The sequence below is a fragment of the Cnephaeus nilssonii genome, assembly GCF_951640355.1.
Source record: "Cnephaeus nilssonii genome assembly, chromosome: 11".
Lineage (NCBI taxonomy): Eukaryota > Metazoa > Chordata > Mammalia > Chiroptera > Vespertilionidae > Cnephaeus > Cnephaeus nilssonii.
Window position 1 is genome coordinate 62,932,972 of NC_137082.1, and position 21,784 is coordinate 62,954,755.

The following is a 21,784-nucleotide window of genomic DNA, read 5'->3' on the forward strand; positions in this document are numbered from 1 at the left end:
CAGAAGGAGGCTCTGTGGAGGTGCCTCGGTGCAGTAAGCTGGCATTTCCTTCCCAAGAGTGTTCTAGAGCTTTCTTTCTTGAAGCATAAATGCCTTTCCTTAGGGCCTTGCCTTACGCTCTGTCAGAAGAGTTTTAGGATAAGCGTTCTGAAATTGCAATGTCTCAATAATCCCTTTTACTTTTTTTATGCAAATTTTACAGCTCATAAATCTTCCTCGGGTTTATAAAGGGGGCTTCAGAAGCAAGCACGCTGCACCAAGCCCTCAGCGCAGCGCCACTAATGTAACAATCTTGCCCACCACTATCGCTTCATCCCTACTTATTTTCCAGACCAGCGAAAGTTCAAGGCCTGGCAGCTAAAGTGTAAAAGTTTTGCCAAGACTAAAATACCCGGGGCTAGAATTTCAGTCTCTGAATATAGGAAGGAAATAGATCTCATTACTACAGGACAGACAATCAAAAACTTAACCCAATGGGATAGATCTTTGCTAGAGATAAGAAAAATAACACATTGCGAGCTAGGTTCTAGTGGGTTCTGCTTTGAAGGTTGTGTAGTCACAAGCCAGCAGCACTCCAGTCAGCAGCACAGGTGCTCTGGCACAAATCCTGTCATGTACAAGGTCTCCTCTCCAGCCTTTGTGACAGCGCTGAGCCATCAGCCACTAGCTCCCTCCTGGCGCTCAGTCCTTCTCCTCTATACCCTGGAGACCTGGCTAGTTTATAAACTTGTTTAGCTTGTTCATTTTAGTCTACTCTGATTGCTTCACAATGACAACTCCTAAAAGAGACAAGCCAGCTCTCTGTCATCAAGAGGAATAAAATTTAGTTTATGAAGAGTAAATTATTTGTTAGAAAATTACATGGAATGACCAAGAGTTGGGACAAAATTAAACACTTCTTGAAATAGCTAAAGGGAGCCAATAATGCCAGGAGCTACTACAGATTTCAGTGTTCTTTCTTAACAAGCACAAGAAGGTTGAACTCATTTCTGACATTGAGTTTGACATCTTAACGAAGGCATCCTGGACCTTGTGGAGATATGCTCTTTGGACCAGCTTGGGCACATGAAAATAGAGAGAGGAAGGAGTCAAGGCTTATCCACCCTGGGGCGGGGATGGGACAGATTATTGAGAATTCTGGCAGATTTGTCTAAACTTCTATATGTTATCTCCCCTATATACAAAGATATCTCATTATGATATTGTCTTTATGTTCCATGAGACACATGAAAGCAATTTAAAAATAGCCCTGTAGTAGAGTTAGAACTGGATTTCTACAAAATTGGATTTTTTTCTTTATTCCTCTAATTTTTCTAATGGTCTATCTACCAAATTTTGGCATCCTTCCAAGTCCTAACCCTTCAGGGCCACTTCCGGTCCCTTCTAAGTAATTTACAATGTTCTACATGCCTTGCTCTTCATCTTCATCCCTGATACTTTCCTCAGTGATGCTCCATATTCTCTAAGGTTATCTCAGAAAATGGTAAATAAAGCCACATTATAGTATTCCTTTAAAAAATGTCTTAATTAAATGGGTTGGGATACAAATAGTGGATTTTAGAGAGCAGAGCAGAGACCAGAGAAATGACCTCCAAAAATAAATTGTGTAGGGAAAACTTCAAATATGTCTCAGACATCTAAGGAAGGCACATTTTGTTTTTAATATGCAAATACCTTAACTATCTGAAATGGCATGCCAAGTTTTCATTTTGTATTCAATTCTACTTTATCATTCACCAAAATGGGAATTAAAGCATCAGTGAAATAACAGAAAGAGCAAACCTGGAATCAGAAGACCTATGGTTAAATCTTAATTCAACTCACAGACTCTGTAACCATGGCTATTGGCCTCAGCTTTATTATCTGTAAGATGGGTTGATAACACTTGCTTCATGTGGTTCTTAGCATTAAACTGAAATAACATTGTGAAGAATATTGTGTAAAGAGTGCAGTGCTACGCAAATATAAAATACTAAATAAAAATTAAAATGTTTGGCATCTAATTGGTATTAATAGCAGCAAGGTCTGACCGCAGGCAAACACCTATTTTAAGCTATGACTTGTGCCAAAGAAATCTGGGGCCAGACAGCGGAAGGAAAGGCCCATAATTCAAACAGTCTCCTTAAGAGGCCTCCTTAGGAAGTCAGCAAAGACTTAAACATTTTTAGCTTTCAATTTAACTAGCAATGAACAACTCCAAAAAATACTAAAAATTAATTATTTAGGCTTCACATGTCATGAATAAAACATATTGTTCTAACATACAAGATTAAACATGTTGAAAGATTCTTCATGACCAAGAAAAAGAGGATACTCGATGTATTTTGTAAAGAAATTAATTTTATGGATAAAGATGATTTTCCAAAAAAGCACATTTCCAACACGAAAAGATAAATAGATGATGATTATTCACATTTCAAAAGTTGGTGTACAGTCTCAATATAGTTTCAAAAGGATACTCTTTAAAAAGTAAGAGCTTTAGTGGTTATTATATTTTTAAAGCTTTTAAATTTTTTAATTTATTTTTAGAGAGAGAGGAAGGGGAAAAGAGAGATTTGTTGTTCTACTTATTTATGCGTTCATTGGTTTATTCTTGTATGTGCCCTGACTGGGGATTGAACCCGCAACCTTGGTGTACCAGGATGACGCTCTAACCAAGTGAGCTACCCAACCAGGTCCTGGATATTATATTATAGGTTGTACCAAATTTAATTCTAAGCCACTTTTCAGCTCATGGATGCATGTGCATTTCAGTAGAAGAGCTGAGACTGACAATGAGAGTCCAAAAAGAATATATATCACATACCACGAGAGTGATAACTATGTAACAGAAAATATGTCCTGTGTAAGCGCTCTGTAGTTTAAGCCAAAACTGCTTCTGCATAGGCCATGTGATACACGTGTGAGTTAGCTGCTTTTCATCTATATCTCAGGACAGTCCATTGCACTCTTCAGTCACTAACTCCAGGCATGGTTAGCCAGCATTTCCTACAAAAAAAAAAACATGCTCCAGAAGAGGCCACGAGTGCTTTGGTCATCTTTGTCTCAGATTACAAAGGGATTTATTATTTAGTAAAATAAATGTTCCAGTGAGTATTCATTGGTGAAATCAGTAGTGTTCAAGCTTGATAAGGAGCCCTTGAACAAACAGGTAATACAACAATAGTGAGCTCTTTCCCCCTTTCATCCCTATGGGGGGGCACATTTTCAGTTGGAAAACTGATTCTGCAATAGTGCTGGGTCTAGCTACTGATTTCATAGGATTAGTGCTATGTCAGGACCAACAATAAGTACAACTGAATTCTACTTATAGAATACTATGGTGTTTCATGGAAGATGTGTTCAAAGTTCCTTTAAGGATTAGAAACTGCGACTTTGTGAAGAATATAAGACAGGATATATTACTGCTTTTGTGCCTGCTGAAAATAAATGTTTACATCTCTAAAGGTATTCAGTCTGAGATGCTAAAAGACATAACCATTGCCCCAGCTGGGTGGCTCAGTTGGTTGGAGAATGGTCCCATTTACCAAAAAAAAAAGTTTTGGGGTTCAATCCCTGGTCAGGGTACGTGTGGAGAGTAGCCAGTCAGTGTTTTTCTCTCACGTCAATGTTTCTCTCTCTCTCTCTCTCTCCCTTCCTCTCCCTTCAAGATCAATGACCATATTCTTGGGTGAGGATTATCTTTAAAAAATAATAAATAAACAAAAATAAAAGACAGCCCTAACTGGTTTGGCTCAGTGGATGGAGCGTCGACCTGCAGACTGAGCGGTCCCGGGTTCGATTCTGGTCAAGGGCATGTATCTTGGTTGCGGGCACATCCCCAGTGGGGGGTGTGCAGGAGGCAGCTGATCGATGTTTCTCTCTCATCAATGTTTCTGACTCTCTATCCCTCTCCCTTCCTCTCAGTAAAGAATCAATAAAATATATTTTTTAAAAGACATAACTCCATAGCAAGATTATAGAGAGAAGATACATAGCTCTATTTCCTCAAAATACCAAAGACTATTGCTATTCACTAAAAATAAGTTAGTAATTGTGCAAGACTAAATTTTCTTGGGTCCATTCACAACACTGATATATTAGTTTGAAAATATCAGATGTCTCAAATTTTAAATAACTAAACATAAGGGATACCCACTGTTGGCAGGAGGGCAACTAGATACCCTGAACAATTCTCCCAACTGAAAAATAAAAGGACAAAAATGTTGAGTTCAACATTTTAAAAGACAGTTAAGTGAAAAGAAAGTAAGGAATAGTCAGAAGCCAAAAGAAAATAAGTGAAAAGTAGGTTTGCACCAATGAAAGTATTGCACCATTGTAATGCTAGATAATCATACAGAGCACTGCGAAATGCTCATATATCCAAATAAACCCATACCAAAACACATCACATTTAAGCTTATGAACACTAAAAACAAAGAAAAAACTCTGTGACTAGACAGAGTAAAATGCTTTACTTATTCAAATTAGAATAGGTATCTCATCTGAAACCATGGAAGCCAACCCAATGAAGAAGCACAGATTTTTTAAGTCTTGAAAGACAATAACTATCAACCATGAATTCTGTGTCTGGCAGAAATGTGTTTCAAGAGTAAAGGAGAAATAAAGACCTTCTCAGATGAAGGAGTAGTAAGAGAATTTGTTTCTAGAAAATCTGTCTTTTAAGAATGACTGAAGCTCATTCTTTGAACAGAAGCAAAATGATAGAGAAAGGCTTGAAACGTCAGAAAGAAAAGAACCTGGAATAGAAAAAGGGGGGTGCTAAATATAATAGGCCATCCTTCTAATGACTTTTGTAAATCATATTTGATAACTGAAGCAAACATAATGGCATCATTTGTTATGGTATTCAGATATGTAAAGGAAATAATTAAGACAATTATATTTCTAAAGGGGGAATGAAAGTAAAGGCACCTAAATGGAAGTATCTTACTACACTTCATTTTAAGTGTTAAAATATCAATACTAGTAGGCGATGATAGGTTATATATGTATATTGTAATACCAAGAGCAACCACTAAGAAAACTATAATGATACATTCAAGATACTGTAAATAAATCAAGATGCTCAAGTTACAGGAAAGTAAAGGGGAAAAAAAGGAAGAAGGAAGGAAGGAGGGAAGGAACAAAGGAAGGAAGGGCCAACAAAAAATAATATGACTGACAAGCCCTAGCACATTGATAATTACATTAAATATAAATAGTCTAAATACATCAATTAAAAGACATTGGCAGAGTGAATTTAAAAAAAGAAAAAGCATGATACAACAGTATGCTGCCTATGGCATCTTACTTCAAATACAATATAGGAAGGATGAAAATAAAAGGATTTATAAAGATATAACATGCAAACACCAATAAAAAAAAATGAAGATGAAATAGACTTCTTCAGACACACAAATGCTAAAGAGTTCACCAGCATACCGCCACAAGAAATATGAAAGGAAGTCCTTCAAGTGGAAGGTAATAATACCAGGTGAAAATGTGAACATGTAAGGAGAATAAAGAGTGCTAGAAATGATAACTACATGGATAAATATAGAACACATTTTATGTATTCTCTCTGCCAACTTTAAAATCCTCTATAGAAAATTTTACTTTAGACTTTATTTTATAATATGGATGTGTGTGCACATGTGTATGGATATTTGTGTGTTACAGAATTACAAGGCATGCAAATAAATTAAACAGTGTGCTATGCAGAGATGCATGTCAACGCACGCACTCACTCTCATGATGATATGCGTAAGGGTCTTACAGCCACTTTATAAACACCAGCTTCTTGTAACCATGTTGATTGTATGCAGGCACCTACTATTCACTTCAGAAAATAGCTGGAATGTGTCTATCGCAATGCAAGACCAAAAGTTCTTAGAAGGCTGAATAATAGAACTCTGAGTATCAGCACAGAGATAATCATTTATTGGTTAGTAGAAATGGTAGTTATATCTATTTTGAGATGAAATTTCCCAGGAAGCAATAACATAAGTTTTGAGTATTTTAATTGGCTCAGGACTGAGAAATAGGAAACTTTTTTTCTCATTTCCTACCACTTTGTAGCAACCTAAATCAATACTAATACAGGATATGAGTGAAAAGTCTGTGCACATTTGCCCTTCACATAAGCAATGCAATAAGCCCTACAAGAACGAGAAATATCAAACAAATTACATCAGCAGTATCCTGAATACGCTCAAACAATAAACAAAGGACATTGGACAAGAACTTTATGGGATAAAAGATGTCCCGCTTCTCAAACATTCTTCTTAGAGATCATCTCCAAGGGGTGGGGAACCTTTTTTCTGCCAAGGGCTGTTCGGATATTTATAACATTACTGGAGACCCAATGCACAAAATTCATGCAGGAGTAGGCCTTCCTTAGCCCGGCTGCTGGCACCAGCTTCCCTCCGGCACCCCCGACCCAGGCTTCCCTTGCTGCTTCAGCTTCATCAGAAAGGTCATCTGGAAGGACGTCCAGAAGGATGGCTGGTCTAATGAGCATATTAAGCTTTTATTATTATAGATCCGTGGGCCATACAAAATGATCAACTTAAAAATCAGCCTGCTATATTTGGTCAAACATTTAATTAACTCACCTTTAATGCTTTGGCAGGACCAGACCAAATGATTTCGTAGGCCTTCCACAGCCCAGGGGCTGGACATTCCCAGCCCTGATTACTCTATGGGCTATGTTCTACAGCCGACGGCTGAGAGAAGAGCTCCAGGAACCCTGATTTCCACCCTCCTTCTTCCCAGAGCACAGGGGGCTGCAGAGAGAACAGGAGCCCTTCCAGCTGGGGGCCCACGCAGCCGCCCTACACACAAGCTTTCTATTTCACGTGGAGGAAAGATTCCAGAAATGCGCTCAGTCTGGCCGTGACACCAGCCACAGATGGCAAGAAAATGAGTGCACTTACACTGCTCGCAAGGGCAGTGTACTCGAGTGTCTCAGAGTACGTGGAGAGGGGGCTTCTCTTCCCAGGGACTCAAAGACATTGTCACATACTTCAAAACAGGAAGTGAAAATCCTTCGGGTGATTGAGAGACTGATGCCAAGTTCCTCTCCTGTTCCTCTGCTTACATCTTCCAAAATGAAAGGCATTGGCAACAGAACCACGAAGCAGAAAGAGGCAACTTCCGCTGGACCCAAGTGCTTTACAACAGTCTCCTTGAAAGACAACTGTGAATTTTCATAGATATCACACAAAAAGTATTGGATGAATGATTGAAGCAGGAATATGGTTTTTATTAAATCTAAGGAAAAGAAATATTTTTTATTGAAGAACTGTGGTTTTAACTCAATTTATAATTTTCAGGGTTCTATATATATTGCCTTCACTCCAAATATTTTAATGAGGGTTAATATTGAAAATAAATGATGAGCTACATCGTAACTCCAGCCAGGGGTTAGCATAGATAAACCCGCTTTGTTGTTGTTGTTGTTGTAAACTAGTGTGCTCTGTATAATGAGACAGGAGGAAGGTTAATAGAGAGTATGCCAGTCATTTTGCCACTTAAAAAAACTTGTCTACTGTGTGCCAGACACCTTGCTTATGGCTGAAGGTGAGAAAAAGTAAGCTTCTGTGGAGGATCTGACAACCTCATGGAAGAAGCAGACATAACAACACATATGCTTCAACAGCAGAATGACACAGGAGTGAGCAACATATATCCTGTGAAAACTAATTCGTGATACTTTATCATTGCACCTTTGATCTCTGATTGCCAACTGAATATTGCTTATGACTTCAGCTATTTTGTTCAACTGGAGAGCAAGCGATATGTTACTGTAAATGCAGCTTTATCGATTACCAGTACCCTGATAAATTCTCATCTGTGTCTCCAAGATGTCTTTTCTGAACCATAGATCCATTTAGACAATGACCTATTGGACATTTCCACAGAAACATCGATCTCAGGATTTCCCACACTAAACTGACACACATCTTCCCTCCTCCCTCTCTCTTCTTTCCTTCCCTATGTCAAATCTGAGCTTCCTTAGCCTCATGTGGGCTTACACTGCTTAAATGGTAACTCTATCCACTGAATGAGCCTCTCTTTCCTCCACATTTTATTATGCAACAAATCATATTCCTTGAAGTATCTCTTCTAAAATTCCTCTGAAACCTCCTTAGTTCAGATTCTCATCACTCTTCATGCAACAGTCCCCTGACTGCCACTGCCTCAATCAGACATCACATATGAACACATACCCACAGAAAAATTTACACTGGGGCCTGGCCAGTGTGGCTCAGTGGTTGAATGTTGACCTATAAACCAGGAGGTCAAGGATTTTATTCCCAGTCAGGGCACATACCCGGGTTATGGGCTCGATCCCCAGTAGGGGGCGTGCAGATGGCTGCTGACTGATGATGTTTCTCTCATCAATGTTTTTATCTCTCTACCCTTCTCCCTTGCTCTTTCTCTAAAAATCAATAAAAACATTTTTTTTTAAAAAATAAATAAAATTATAGTCTCAAATTTTTAAAAAAAATATTAGTTGAGCACTGGGCTAGGTGTCCTAGTGCAATATTTGCAATAGGCTCTCTCAGTGACCTTGAGAAAGTCACATAACTATTGTGTCTCTCCTTATCCCTGGATTGAAAAGGTCGGACTGGGTAGCCTATAACACTCCATTTTGCAGAAGGGCCCATTATTCTGTGGATGCAGACATTTCAAAAGGAGTCGGCATGTAAATACACTAATTCCCAGGAGATTCCCTTTCAGAATGCTGCTTCCAGGTAGTCTCTGAAGTTAAAAATGAACATAGGCAGATTTGTACTCTTTACTTAACACTGCTAGGGATCTAGCTCCACAAAGGGAATTTGGAGGAGGAGGATTCTTTTTTTCCATGAGTAATATAAGGCCACACTCATTCAACCTTAAATGTAAAAGTCAATATGGTTAGATGGCTGTTATGTCTGAGAGGAAATAAATTTAAACAAATAACAAAGAAAGAGACACAAGGAATTTCCCTAGAGATCCATTAATGAAAACATCTCACAACCAAACATCAGCATCAGAAGTTGTCGGCTTTCCCTGGAGGATGTATATAAATGTAGGTGAACAGCTGCACAATGTAGGATATGTGAAAAGCCATCCAGAAACACACCCTAATTCTCCTAACTCCCACACGTTTTTGTCCAAGAACCTAGACCAAAGACTATAATCACTACATTAGCAAGACAATAAACTCTTTCTGTTAAGGGCTTATCCTGCTCCCCCAAATGTCAACTGAATTAGAATTCTTTCCAGATGCTCTGTTCAATGAAAGTGTCTCAAAAGGATTGTGAAAGAATGACATCCCAAGCTCTTTGCTGTAGGTAAAATATGCAATAATCGGCCTTCTGCCCATCTACCCGGCATCTGCCCTCTGCTTGCCCACAACTTTTCCTTGGGACTCAGTGCTCTCCTCTGCTCCCCATAGCCTCCTACTGACAATCGGCACTTTCCACACATTCTCAATTTCCCCACAGAGCTCCTGTGAGTGGAGAAATATCAAGACTGGGAGTCCAGGAGCTACACACAGGATTCACTTCTTGCTCCTCTGTTTGGAATTCAAGGTTAATGTTCATCCAGTTTATGCAGTTATGATGGTTTCTCTGCAATCCTTCCATCAGATCAGGTGACCTTTTTTATGTTGTTCTAGAACCAGACTCGGCAGTTTCATACAGCTTTGTTACATTAACCTCCTTCTTCTAACTTTCCTTTCTCCATAGACCCAGTTTCAGTAGTCACCCTGCAGTGCAGTATCATCTCAATTTTGCACTTGTAATCCCATCTCCAATATATGTCAGTCATTGAACCTCTTTAAATGGATGGACCCTTTCTAGTGATCCCATTTCATGTAATAGAAGGGATCACTTTGTCCACTAAGCTATAAACTGATAGCTATTGGTTGTAACAATCAGGAGAGCTCCATTCTATTGTGAAGGGCCGACACCTGTATCATCTTAGGAACTCAAAATTATTAGAATTAGCTCTGTGGCCATAAACATACTCAAGAACATTCTTTCAACCAAGATTAAATAAAAACATCCTTAGAAAGAAGCAGTTCACTGTGAGATAACTGGACAATAGCATTAAGACAGTAGCATTTACTCTGTGGACTAGAAAGCATATCTAGTATCTCTGCATAGAATCTAACTGAAGAATTTCACCAAATACATATCAAATTTAAAGTCAAGATCTTGATCAGATGGATAATATCTAGAAAAAGTCAAAGATGGTTTTCCATGTTCATTGGTTATACTATATAGTAATAAGAATAAAAATTAGTTTACTTTCTACATTTATCTTCTGTTTGCCCCCAATAGCAGTACTAATTTCTATTGACATAATTCATGGAAGAATGACAGATAAAACACTTAGAAATTAAGAGGGAGCTGAGTCTGAAAATATATGGTATAACATTATCTTTACCAGAAGACACTTTTCCATTTTATGATTTTATATCGATACATAAACACAGTGATGTCTTACTCTGAAATGAAGATGACTGAGCATATCAATAGATAACAATCCAGGCCATTATCATCTGCATTTCAAAGTCATCGAAGATCTATATTTTCTACTTGCATTTTGTTTTTTTAGACTTATCCAGAATTTTCTCCAAATGAAACCTCAAGTTTCACAGTAAAAAGAAACAGAAGGGGGAATAGAATGCAGGAAAAAAGCAGGGAAAATAGATAAATAGATGTGCTAAAGAAAGTAACTTTATGAGGCACCTAAGAAACCAACTTTCTGCCAGACCTCTGCCTTATACATGAGCAAGCTCACCTCATGGTATAAAACCCAGGATTATTAACCAACGGTGATGGGAAAACTTAGTAGCCATTTGGGGAAAAGTCTCTATGCAAAATAAACTCCAGATGAATTAAAGAGTTGCCTATATATTAAATTATAAATAAAACAAAAAAGTATAATACATATCCACTTTGTAAATTTACAGCATTGAAGCAATAAGAGAAAAAGAGGAATGATGAGTATAATAATAAAAATGTAAAAACTCAAGTAATTAAAATTAACAAAACTCAGTTTTAAAAATCAACCTTGTAAAATATATTCACAAAAAATAATATGAGCAAGTCTTCCATAAAAGTAAATGTAATTAGTAAACATAATGTTTGCTTTCACCAACAATTATTTTTAGAAAAAGCATTGGGTTACTTAAAATCTATTAAAGTTACAAAAGTGCTTTATTCAAACGCTGATGGAATTTCAGTGAATATGGTCAGTTTTTTAAATTACTTTTTCCTTTGTTGAGATGAAATTCATGTACCATATTATCAACTATTTGAAAATGAACAATTCAATGGATTTAGCCTATTCACAGTGTTATACAACCACCACCTCTATCTACTTCCAAACATTTTCAGCATCCCAGAAGAGCACCCCACACGCATTAAATAGTCACTCCCCATTGCTCCCTCCTCACAACCTCTGGAAACCACAAATATGCTTTCCGCCTCTATTGATTTGCTTATTCTGGATAAGTCATATAAATGGAATCATACAATATTTGAACTTTTATGTCTGGCTTCTTCACTTACCATAATGTTTTTGAGGCTAACCCATGTTGTAATTTAAATCAACTTCATTTGTTTTTATAGCCAAATAATATTCATACATATACATATCACATTTATATATCATATTTTGATTTATATCACATTTATACATATATCACATATAATATATCAAATTTTGTTTATTCACTTGTTTGTCTTTTGATGGATATTTGGATTGTTTCCACCTTTTGGCTATTGTGAATAATTCTGTGAACATTTGTAAGTATCTCTTTGAACACCTGTTTTCAATTCTTTTGAGCATATATCTAGGAGTAGACTAGCCGTATCATGTAATAGCTCTGTGTTTGATATTTTGAAGAACCACAAAATGGTGTTCCATTAAGGCTGCACCATTTTACATCCCCTCCAGCAACGTGTGAGGATTCCAATTTCTCAATACCCTCACCAATACTTGTTACTGTGTGTCTTTTTAATTATAGCCACTCCGGTGGGTGTGAGGTGGTATTTCATTTGTTTAAATGGCATGTGAAATGTAATTTGTATGGCCCTAATTACTATTGATGTTGAGTATTTTTTATGTCCTCATTGTATATCAGCATGAGGCTGTGAGTGAAGATTTTTCTGAGGCTTCATGTGGCTCCAAGGCTTTGAAACCTATGATACATTTTTAAAAGTCCATCTATCTTTTTACCTACCTACCTATCTATTCATCCATCCATCAATCACCCATCCATCATCCATCCATCATTTATTTCTTTTCACACAAGTAGCATTCCAGGAAATATAAACACATTAATGAGCAATATGGTCAATATAGGAAGAGGAGAAATAACATTTGAATTCTTTAACCTAGTAAATTGACTCCTAGAAATTTATGCTATAGAAATAAACATCAGATTTCAATGTATAAATGCTCACAATAATATTAAAGAGCAAAAATTAAAACCACCCAAGTAAAACTTTGAAACATTCTTGTGTATCAACATGCGAGAAGATTATGCAAGAAATGAAATATTTATAAAGGCTATATAGAAATGTGGAAACATAACACAGAGTAATAAAGAGTTCTGGTTTTCATCCAGCTGATCCAGGTTTGATATCAGTTATAGGGACACAGATTTAAGAACATATAAGGTTCATGAGGGCAAGGATCCTTCATTTGGTCACTAAAGTATTCCAAATTTAAAACAGTGTCTGGTGCATAACATATGTCCATAAATGTATTATAACATTTTATAGTAATATATTTAATATTCTATATATACCCATTTCTTGCAATGGGGATCTCAGAAAATGTTTACATGCCTCTAAAAATGACTGTAAGAGATAAATTATATTAGCAAGTTTTTGTCAATCTTCTACATTCCTGTATATATACTGAGTAGCCAGATTATTATGACCACCCCATCAGTCTTCATTGGGCCACCTTTTGCCTTCAATACTGCGGCGATTCTTCTTGGCATTGACTCCACGAGATGTTGAAAGGTGATTCAAGGAATCTGACACCATGCCTGATGAATAGCACTGTCCAGTTCTGTGAGATTTGATGGTTGTGGAACCAGCTGCCTGATGGCTCTTTCAACTTCGTCCCACAAATGCTCAATTGGATTGAGATCTGGTGATTGTGGGGGCCACCTAAGCAAGGTGAAGTCTCCCTCATGTTCTTGAAACCACTCCTGCACAACACGAGCACCGTGGCATGGCACATTGTCTTGTTGGAAGAAGCCATCTCCATTGGGATACGCCATCAACATGACAGGATGAACGATACTTAGGTATGTTGTGCTATTCAGACGTTGTTCCGCACGAATTAAAGGGCCCAAATCATGCCAGGTAAACATGCCCCAAACCATAACACTGTCTCCACCAGCTTGAAGGGTTGTACTCATGCATGTGGGGTGCATGCTTTCATGCTGTTTCCGCAAAATTCTCACTCTGCCATCTGCATGATGCAACTGGAAATGTGATTCATCGGACCACATGAGTTTTTTCCAATGCTCGACTGTCCAATCCTTGTTTCCTGTGCGAATTGGAGACTTTTTATCTTGGTAATTGCAGACAGCAAAGGTGTTCGAACAGGCCTTCGGCTTCCATATCCCATATGATGCAGTGTACGGCTAATTTGCCTACAAACGTCAGGTGGTCATAATAATCTGGCCACTCAGTGTATATTTACTGCATAAAATCAAGAGGAATTTTTTAAACCCAAATTTCTGTTTTAACGAAGAAATGGTTTTAATTGATGAATCCACACACCTGAGCCCTAAAATATAAATCAATTTTAGACTCTAAAGGATAACTACATGAGTGTCATACAAGTAACATTTTCTGGAATGTGATGACTATATATGGCCCAATCTCACTGTCTCCATTATGCCCTTGAAATATCCTTCCATTACACCAGGAGTATGAAAACATACAGTTAAAACTTTATGCTATCTGTCTATAATTTTGAGGTTAAGTTTATTCCCATACCACACAGACTCACCTTAGTGCTTTTATGGTAAATAATTTACACTAGAAATGCTGCCTCATGAAACTGAGGTTAGGGAAATTGTTATTTAAGCAAACACAATCGATCCCAAATCATTTTAAATTTCCTGCACTGTGATTTATCTTACAGCAAGGATTGGTGAGGAGCAGATGAGCTCCAGAAGTCAATGGCGTGTCTATTATTCACTTGTAGGCTCTTCTTCCCCTCCCTAATTATTAATGAGGCCGCCTTGCCAAAGCACACCCACCCCTCACAACTCCCTTTCTCCTTTTCCATCCTTGCTACTTCCAACTCTGCCTTTTGTGTTTTCATTCCTAATTTCCCCAAACCCAAAAGGAAATCCAAGTTTCCTTTCAACAAAGAAAATCAATACCAACTTTATTTGATATATGATTTTTAAAGAGAAATAAAAGCCCTCATGTGAGAGTCTCACTCTCATGTTCCCACGTGATCTGAAAAGAGGGGAAATGGCAACACTACCAGGAAGATTTTAAGCAGGCACCTGGAGGGCAGAGAGAGGGAACAAGTTCCTGGCAGAGAGAGAGACAGTGATGAGTAATTTGCCACAGTCCTAAATTTGCTCATATATTGGATAGTATAAATAATTCTCATGAAAAATACTTCTTGCAATAAAATGAGATATCCTATTTGAAAACTGCTATATAAACTAAGCGTCACTAGATGACTTTCCAAGAGAAGCCAAAATATCAACAAGGCACTGGCCTAAGAGATCTTCATCCTGATGGGGTTTCTCCTCCACATGGTCCCACCCCCTCAACCTCCCTCTTGCTTGTAAAAACTGAACGTATTTGTTCTTCCAAGAAGTAGACTGCATCAAATATCACGTTACCAGAGTTGTCATTCAGCAATGCTTTCCATTCCATTCCGAGTCTACAGATCACAAACCAGTCTTAGGCTGGAATAGCCTTGCCCACAGTGCTGAGCGGAGTTGGCATGTACCAAAGTGTGTTGGTGGAAGGAAAAAAGCTTTTGCTTCCATTACCAGGGGCTGGAGGAGATAACACTTAAGGCTAAATTCACTTATTATAAGTGTGATTGGAAGGTGTGCATGTGACCCAGATGCTTTTACATTAGTGTAGTTCTGAGAAAATCACAGTGGTGTCTTCATCCTGGACAGATGGCAGAAGAAGTACAACTTAGTTGAGGTTCTCCTTGTTTCTTTTGTTTTTAAATTGCTGTATTGGGGGGTAGTACTTGCTTTCGGGAAGCTAGCAAGGGAAAGAAGGAAAGAGAGATGGGAAGAATCTAGACTCTCCCAGAGGCCGCCTCACAGAGCCTCCAGGCCAGCTTTCACAAGAAAGCAGGCGGCAGAAAGTGATTATAAAAAAAAAAAAAAAAAAAAAAAAAAAAAAAAAAACTCTTAAAGCAAGTGTGGGTCTAGTTTGCTTTTACATATTTTATCTCCCACTTCATAAATATTAACTCTGGCCTCCAGAGCACTGTGTCAAATATGAAAAACAAAAATAAAGAATGTCCTTAGGCTATGCAATTATTTTTTATGAGGATGGACCCATCTGGTGACTGAAAATCAAGGAGTCCACCTCCAATTAACATGATCAATGACGAGCACAGCTTGGGATGAATTCCCGTCTATGTGTGCCACAGACAAGCCACCGGCACTGGAAAGCAGTGTCTGCCAGAGTGGCTCACTCCTTGAGTCCACCCCACCGTCTTTGGGGTGGGATGCTGAACCAGGCCATGTCAATCCTTTAGTCTTCTGATCACATGCTGTTGAGTCATATCTGGGGGCTCAGCATTGAGAACTTCATGTGTTTTGACAATAGCAGGGCATCAGGATTAAGCACAATTTTTTGTTTTTATTTATTTTTATTGTTGAAAGTATTACAAATATCCGCTTTATTTAAGCCCCCATCCCTCTGCCCCACCTTTGCCCCTCCCAAGCCTTTGCCACATTATTGTCTGTGTGCTTGGGCTATGCCTATATGCATATAATTCCCCAGTTAATCTCTTTCCCCCTCCCTCCACCCTCATGGATTAAGCACTATTAAGGCCTATAATAACCTCTTGGTCAATGGGCTTCTGGGCAAGTTCTCCCTTCTATTAGGATGGGAAAAGTTGAGACTCTAAATTCCCCTTCCCCACATGGGGAAGAAAGCTGCCATCTGAGGTGGCTGACCCCCAGGGGAAAACTAATCTAGCAATAAATGCTGCAATTGAATGATGCAAAGAAATCATAAATTAAGTAAAAGGACAATGTCCAAACAAGAGAAAATCATGGACTCAATACTAGAAACTCTTACTGAAATCCTTTGAAACTATACTAATCCAAAGTCCTAGGAAGTGCAATGGAGGAACCAATCCCAAACAGATGATCAATAAGGAGCTCCGTAAAGAGGAGGAAAGAAAGTGGCAAGTCGGGCACATCAGTGCTCACATTCCAGCTCAGACACTTGGTGGCTGCGGGCTACTTACAGAGCCTGTTTCTTTGTCACTAAATACCCTCGATGCTACCTTCATCCCTGCCTCCTTCATCCCTGCCTCATCCATCATTACCCTCATCCCTACCTCAACTGGCCATGCAGACTAGGCAATGCTAGGTACCTCCTTGGAGAAGAGAGATCATAAAAGGCACAGCCCTGCAGGTGCAAGTCTTGGCTGGCAGACCGTCGTCCTCTTTGTAGGAATATAATGATCCCCCTGTCCCCAGCTGGATCCAGCCTGGAAGAGGCTGCTCAGCCAGAGATCAGTGCCTAGGACAGCCTGCGGCTCCCACTCACTTCCTCAGGCCCGCGGGCAGTGCACAGCTGTCTATCTGCACAGCCCTGCCCATCCTAAAGTCTTCTTTAAAAAATGAATGGGATCGTGTGTGTGTGGAGTTCCCTACTTAAAAGAATATTGAAGCTAATTTGTAACTAGAAAAGCATAGTCATTAACTGCAAAAGGAATGTAATGATCCCGGGGGCCCTATAGTTGGTAGGTGCTCTACAAATAGTAGCTATTATCACCATGAATTTTTCCTTTATAGTTCTGAACTCAGAAGTTCCTTTCAATCAGTAACATGCGCTGGCACAAGAATCCAGACCGGCCTTAAAATTTCACTAACATTGCCACACACTCACCACTCAGTCAGACAAACTACTTCTATGGAATCTGTAATGACATAATTGAAACCGGGTTTACATTTATTTAAATAGTATAGTTTTGATGGAATGAAAATATTTTAGTAAGCGACACAACATATGTTTGAGGAAATTTTACAGTGGTCTCCCCTGCCCCATCGATTTCCTCACTTACCTGTAAGAGCACCGTTTGGAAATGAAAAAGAGAGCGAGAGAAAGAGGGGGAGGTGTGTTAAGTTTCAGTTCTGCACAATGGCACCTTTAACAAACCTGCCAGCTAGTCAAAAACTAAATAGGCGGGTTTGAAAAAGTCTTTACTATTGCCAGTTAATATTCACAGGGCTCTGGGGGAACCAGAACTTTCAATGACTCAATATTTATAAATGCTACTGTTGTCCCCCAAACATGGGTCTTAGATTCCTGAGGGATACTGGGAGCTTTTGCCATCATAAAGCTGAGGGTATGTGAGTTTTAAATGGGGAGAGGAGGAGTTAGGAAAACAAAATTAAACACATATAAATGAGCACTTGGTGGTCCTGAATTTGAATACCATTTGAATATGATTGGGAAACCCAATCTGTCTGGGTTATTTGACTTTATTTTACCAATGTCTTCAACATAAAGGAAGCATTCAAAATACACAACACTGCTGGCCAAGATGCTTTTTGTCTTTTCATTTGAAATTTTGCTACTTTACATCTACCAATGCCAAGAAACCAAACTTCCAATGTGGGATAGCCGAGTTTGTGTTTACAACTCTGATGGTGTAATCGAAACTCCAAATGCTTAAAAAACAATAACATTAGTGAGGTGAAGTCAACTCTAAATTAAAAGTCAGTGTTTCCATTACCCACTCGAACAGTATTTTCAGGATTTTATATAACTTGATCATTAAAAAATGCTCTAGGCTGAAAACCTGGTCTGTGTCAATTTTGGACCAAACTAGTTTGCAAAGCTCTGAAGTTTGTTTGCCCTTCTCTTTTATCCATTTTCAAGAATGTATTACTTTTAAATGCTGCACATGAAACTAACCCAAAAAAAATCTCTAACACCCAATGAGCCAATGCTGTTGCATGCATCACTCGTTTTTCAGAAGAAATTTATGACTTCTGTAAACCATAAGGTGCTTATGGCTGGAAGTAAAGAGCTCAAATTCCTTTTCGAACTCAATCTTTAGCACATCCCTTCTCTCTCAGTTACTTCACTGGGAATACCAAAATTTCAAATTGGAACATTAACTTTTGTAGAAATAAACTTCAAATTGGAATCAAACCTGGTAGAAATAAAGTTTCTCTCATGACTTTATTAGATTGGCTCTTCATGGAACCAATGAAGAAAGAAAGAAAAGTAGGACAATACATTTGTTCCGGACATGTTCAAGTGATACTGCATGAAGAATAACAATAGAGGGCCATGGTGCATGAACCAAAATACCTCTGAGACAGGCATGAAAATGCATTGATATGTAGAAGCCCAAATATTTAGGCTGTGAGGTTAGACTCTTCTAACTCTAACTCCCCAAGATAAGTTGCAAGGAATGCCTAGGAAGAGGCATGTCAGGAGGTTAGCTCTGACTGCACCTGAGACGCCTACACCTTCGCCACTGAGAAATACAGACTTCTTCATGATATTAATGTAGGATCCATCCAGAGTAGCTAAGTAATTTGAATCCTTGCCTGGGATGAAGAAGATAAAGCAAGAATTGTGTGTGTGTGTGTGTGTGTGTGTGTGTATGTGTTAAAGTTTGTATGTCTTTCTGTCTGTCTAGACCAGTGATGGGCAACCTTTTGAGCTTGGTGTGTCAAACTTCGCCAAAAAACTGAGCATAACTCTGGTAGTGTGTCACTTTGAGGAAAAAACTAACTTCAAGACTCTAGTCGCAAATGTTTCATCCTCAGGAGCAGCAAATGTTTCATCCTCGGCATGCGGCCGCGTGTCATCAGAAATGGCTACGTGTGTCAGTGCTGACACGCGTGTCATAGGTTCGCCATCACTGGTCTAGACCCTATAGGGGAGAACTTATACAGGGTAAATACATTTATAAAGGTAAGAAAGGGAACATTGTTTTAATATTACTTAATAGAGACCCGATGCACGAAATTCATGCAAGAGTAGGCCTTCCTTCCCCCAGCTGCTGGCACCAGTTTCCCTCTGGCACCCAGGACCCGGGCTTCCCTCCAGCCACCAGCAGACACCAGGGACCCAGGCTTCCCTCGCCGCCCAGGCTTTGCCTGGAAGGTCGTCTAAAAGGACGCCCGAAAGGACATCCGGTCTAATTAGCATATTACACTTTTATTATTATAGATTATATTTTTTATTTTGACTCTTGTAGAATTGTGGAAAATCATCATTTTGAATAATAATATAAATACCTAGTCTCTCTGAATCAGAAGAAATTATGAATTTCACTTCCTAATATAGAAACTGCCAGTAAATCCTTTCTACAGTATTACTCAGCACCTAAAATTATTTGTAAAAGCAGGCAAAATATATATTTATAAACTCAAATGTTAAAAATCTGATTATTTGAAATATACCTCTGATTCAATACTTCACAGTATTTAATGAGATGAGGAACTCATTATTTGTGAACTAGCCTTTCCAACTATTTGAAATGCTTCTTTTTTTTTTCAAATCACAATCATACATCCTTCAAAAACTGAAGTAGAATTGAACTGATGGCCAGTTAATTTTGGAAAGATGATACTATTTAGATAAAGCATATATGTGTTGAATTTTTATGATCACCACTTCAAAATATAATGCATATAAGACATTATTTTCCTATAAATAAAAACAAAGAACTCCCAATTTGAAAGAGAAACTGTATGTCATTACATTTTTCCCACAAAGACATATAAAATCTTTTTTATACTATGCTTCAGAATAGAATTTAGGTCACTAAATGGTATAATGGTATTCTACTTTTATATATTCTTATTTATCATGTTAAAAACTATACATGTCTTATCTCATTAGCTGTACTATAAGCTCCAGGGACTATATGTAAATGCTATTTTTTGGGATTATGCCCCATGATAATGTCTTACATACAGATAGGGGTCTAATATCTAATATACATTGAAGATTCATTTAATTAAGTTGCTAGTATTACCCAGTTCTCCATGACAAAGTGTCTCTATATGTATATATCATATTTAGGATTGCCAAATGACCAAAAATTATCATGAATTTGATAATATAATTATTACATAGATTTCTATGAGAGTTAGGACACATAGCTTTATTATGCACTTACATAATCCAAAATACATTAATACTCACAGTTGTAACCAGGTGCAATATGGTGTCGAGCTTCGAGGCTAGCCAACGTGATGTGAAAAATGATGTGCAGTATCAGGAAGGAAAGACTGGTGAAGCACAGAGACTTTAACAACCGTCCCGTGTGTCCTAGGGGACAAAAGCACAGAGATTTTGAGAGAACTTAAGATGAAAGACACTCATGCTCACCTTTGTACAGTTCCACATAAAACATATTTCTATATAATCTATTATGTAAACTGACTCAAAGTATACGAAGTGTAATAATTACCCCTTAACTATTAGTCTAAAGATAAAAGCTATCTTATTTCCTTTGAAAAAATTACAATTAACATTGATTAAAAATTCCATGTAAAAGAAACATGCTTTTCTATTATCGTGATATTTTACCTCAAAATGAAACCACAAAAAACCCCTAGCCCAGAAAATTATATAAGAGAGTTCTGCCATCTTTGAAGAAACATATAATCCCTATCTAATAAAGATAGTTTCAGAGAGTAGGAAAAAAGGCAAGTTTTCTAAAATATTTACAAAGATAGGTTATTTAGGTTTAAAATTAATATTAATTTTAAACCTAAATAAGTCTAGAAAAGAAAGAAAATTATAAGGCCATTTTACTTATAAATATAGCCACAAATTATTTTTAAAAATGATATTTTCTATTTTCTAACAAACTGAAACAGTATAGATAGTGATCAAAGACACTTGATATGCATTCCACTTAACATATCACTGGGTATACTGGTCAATGTTATAAGGTAAGAAAAACATAAAGAGTTGAAATAACTAGAATTATTTGCAGATAAAATGATCAAATGGAATTACTTTTAGATAATATTATCTATATAGAAATGTCAACTAAATCTACTGCCAATACAAGAAAATGATTCAGGCACAAGATCATCTTACAGAAATCAATACAACCCCTTTACATTAACAATAATCAAATAAAAGACAACTATACAACTTAAATTAGCAACAAAAACTGTATTGTAATGATTTTGTCAATGTGTCAAGTTGGCTAGGCTACAGTCCCCAGTTATTTAATCAAATACTAATCTAGATGTTGGTGTAAGTTTACATATGTGCTAAAAGTCCATAATCAACTGACTTTTTTCACAAATTTTACTTTATTTATTTATTTTTTTTATTCCTGACAGAAACCTGCCCTATAAATTTTGGACTTTCTTAGCCAGTTACATAGTCAATAGTGTAATCCAATTCCTATAGGTTGAACCCTAACTAATACAAGTATCTCAAAATCAACCTTAATAAAAAAGACACAAGACCTTTATGGATAAAACTATAAAAATCAATAGTAAAACAAATAAGAATACCTGAGTAAATAAAGAGATTTGTCATATTCATGAATCAGA

General features: G+C 37.6%; 1 protein-coding gene across 1 annotated transcript in view; it reads right to left on the reverse strand.

Annotated features, from left to right (window-relative positions):
• Positions 1-21,784, reverse strand: part of PIEZO2 (piezo type mechanosensitive ion channel component 2) — a gene marked incomplete at its 3' end in the record, with an annotated part of 333,950 nt that overhangs the window by 187,383 nt on the left and 124,783 nt on the right. The window contains exon 3 of the mRNA XM_079783425.1: positions 20,412-20,537. Coding sequence (XP_079639551.1) covers positions 20,412-20,537 — 126 coding nt within the window. The remainder of the gene's footprint in view (positions 1-20,411; positions 20,538-21,784) is intronic.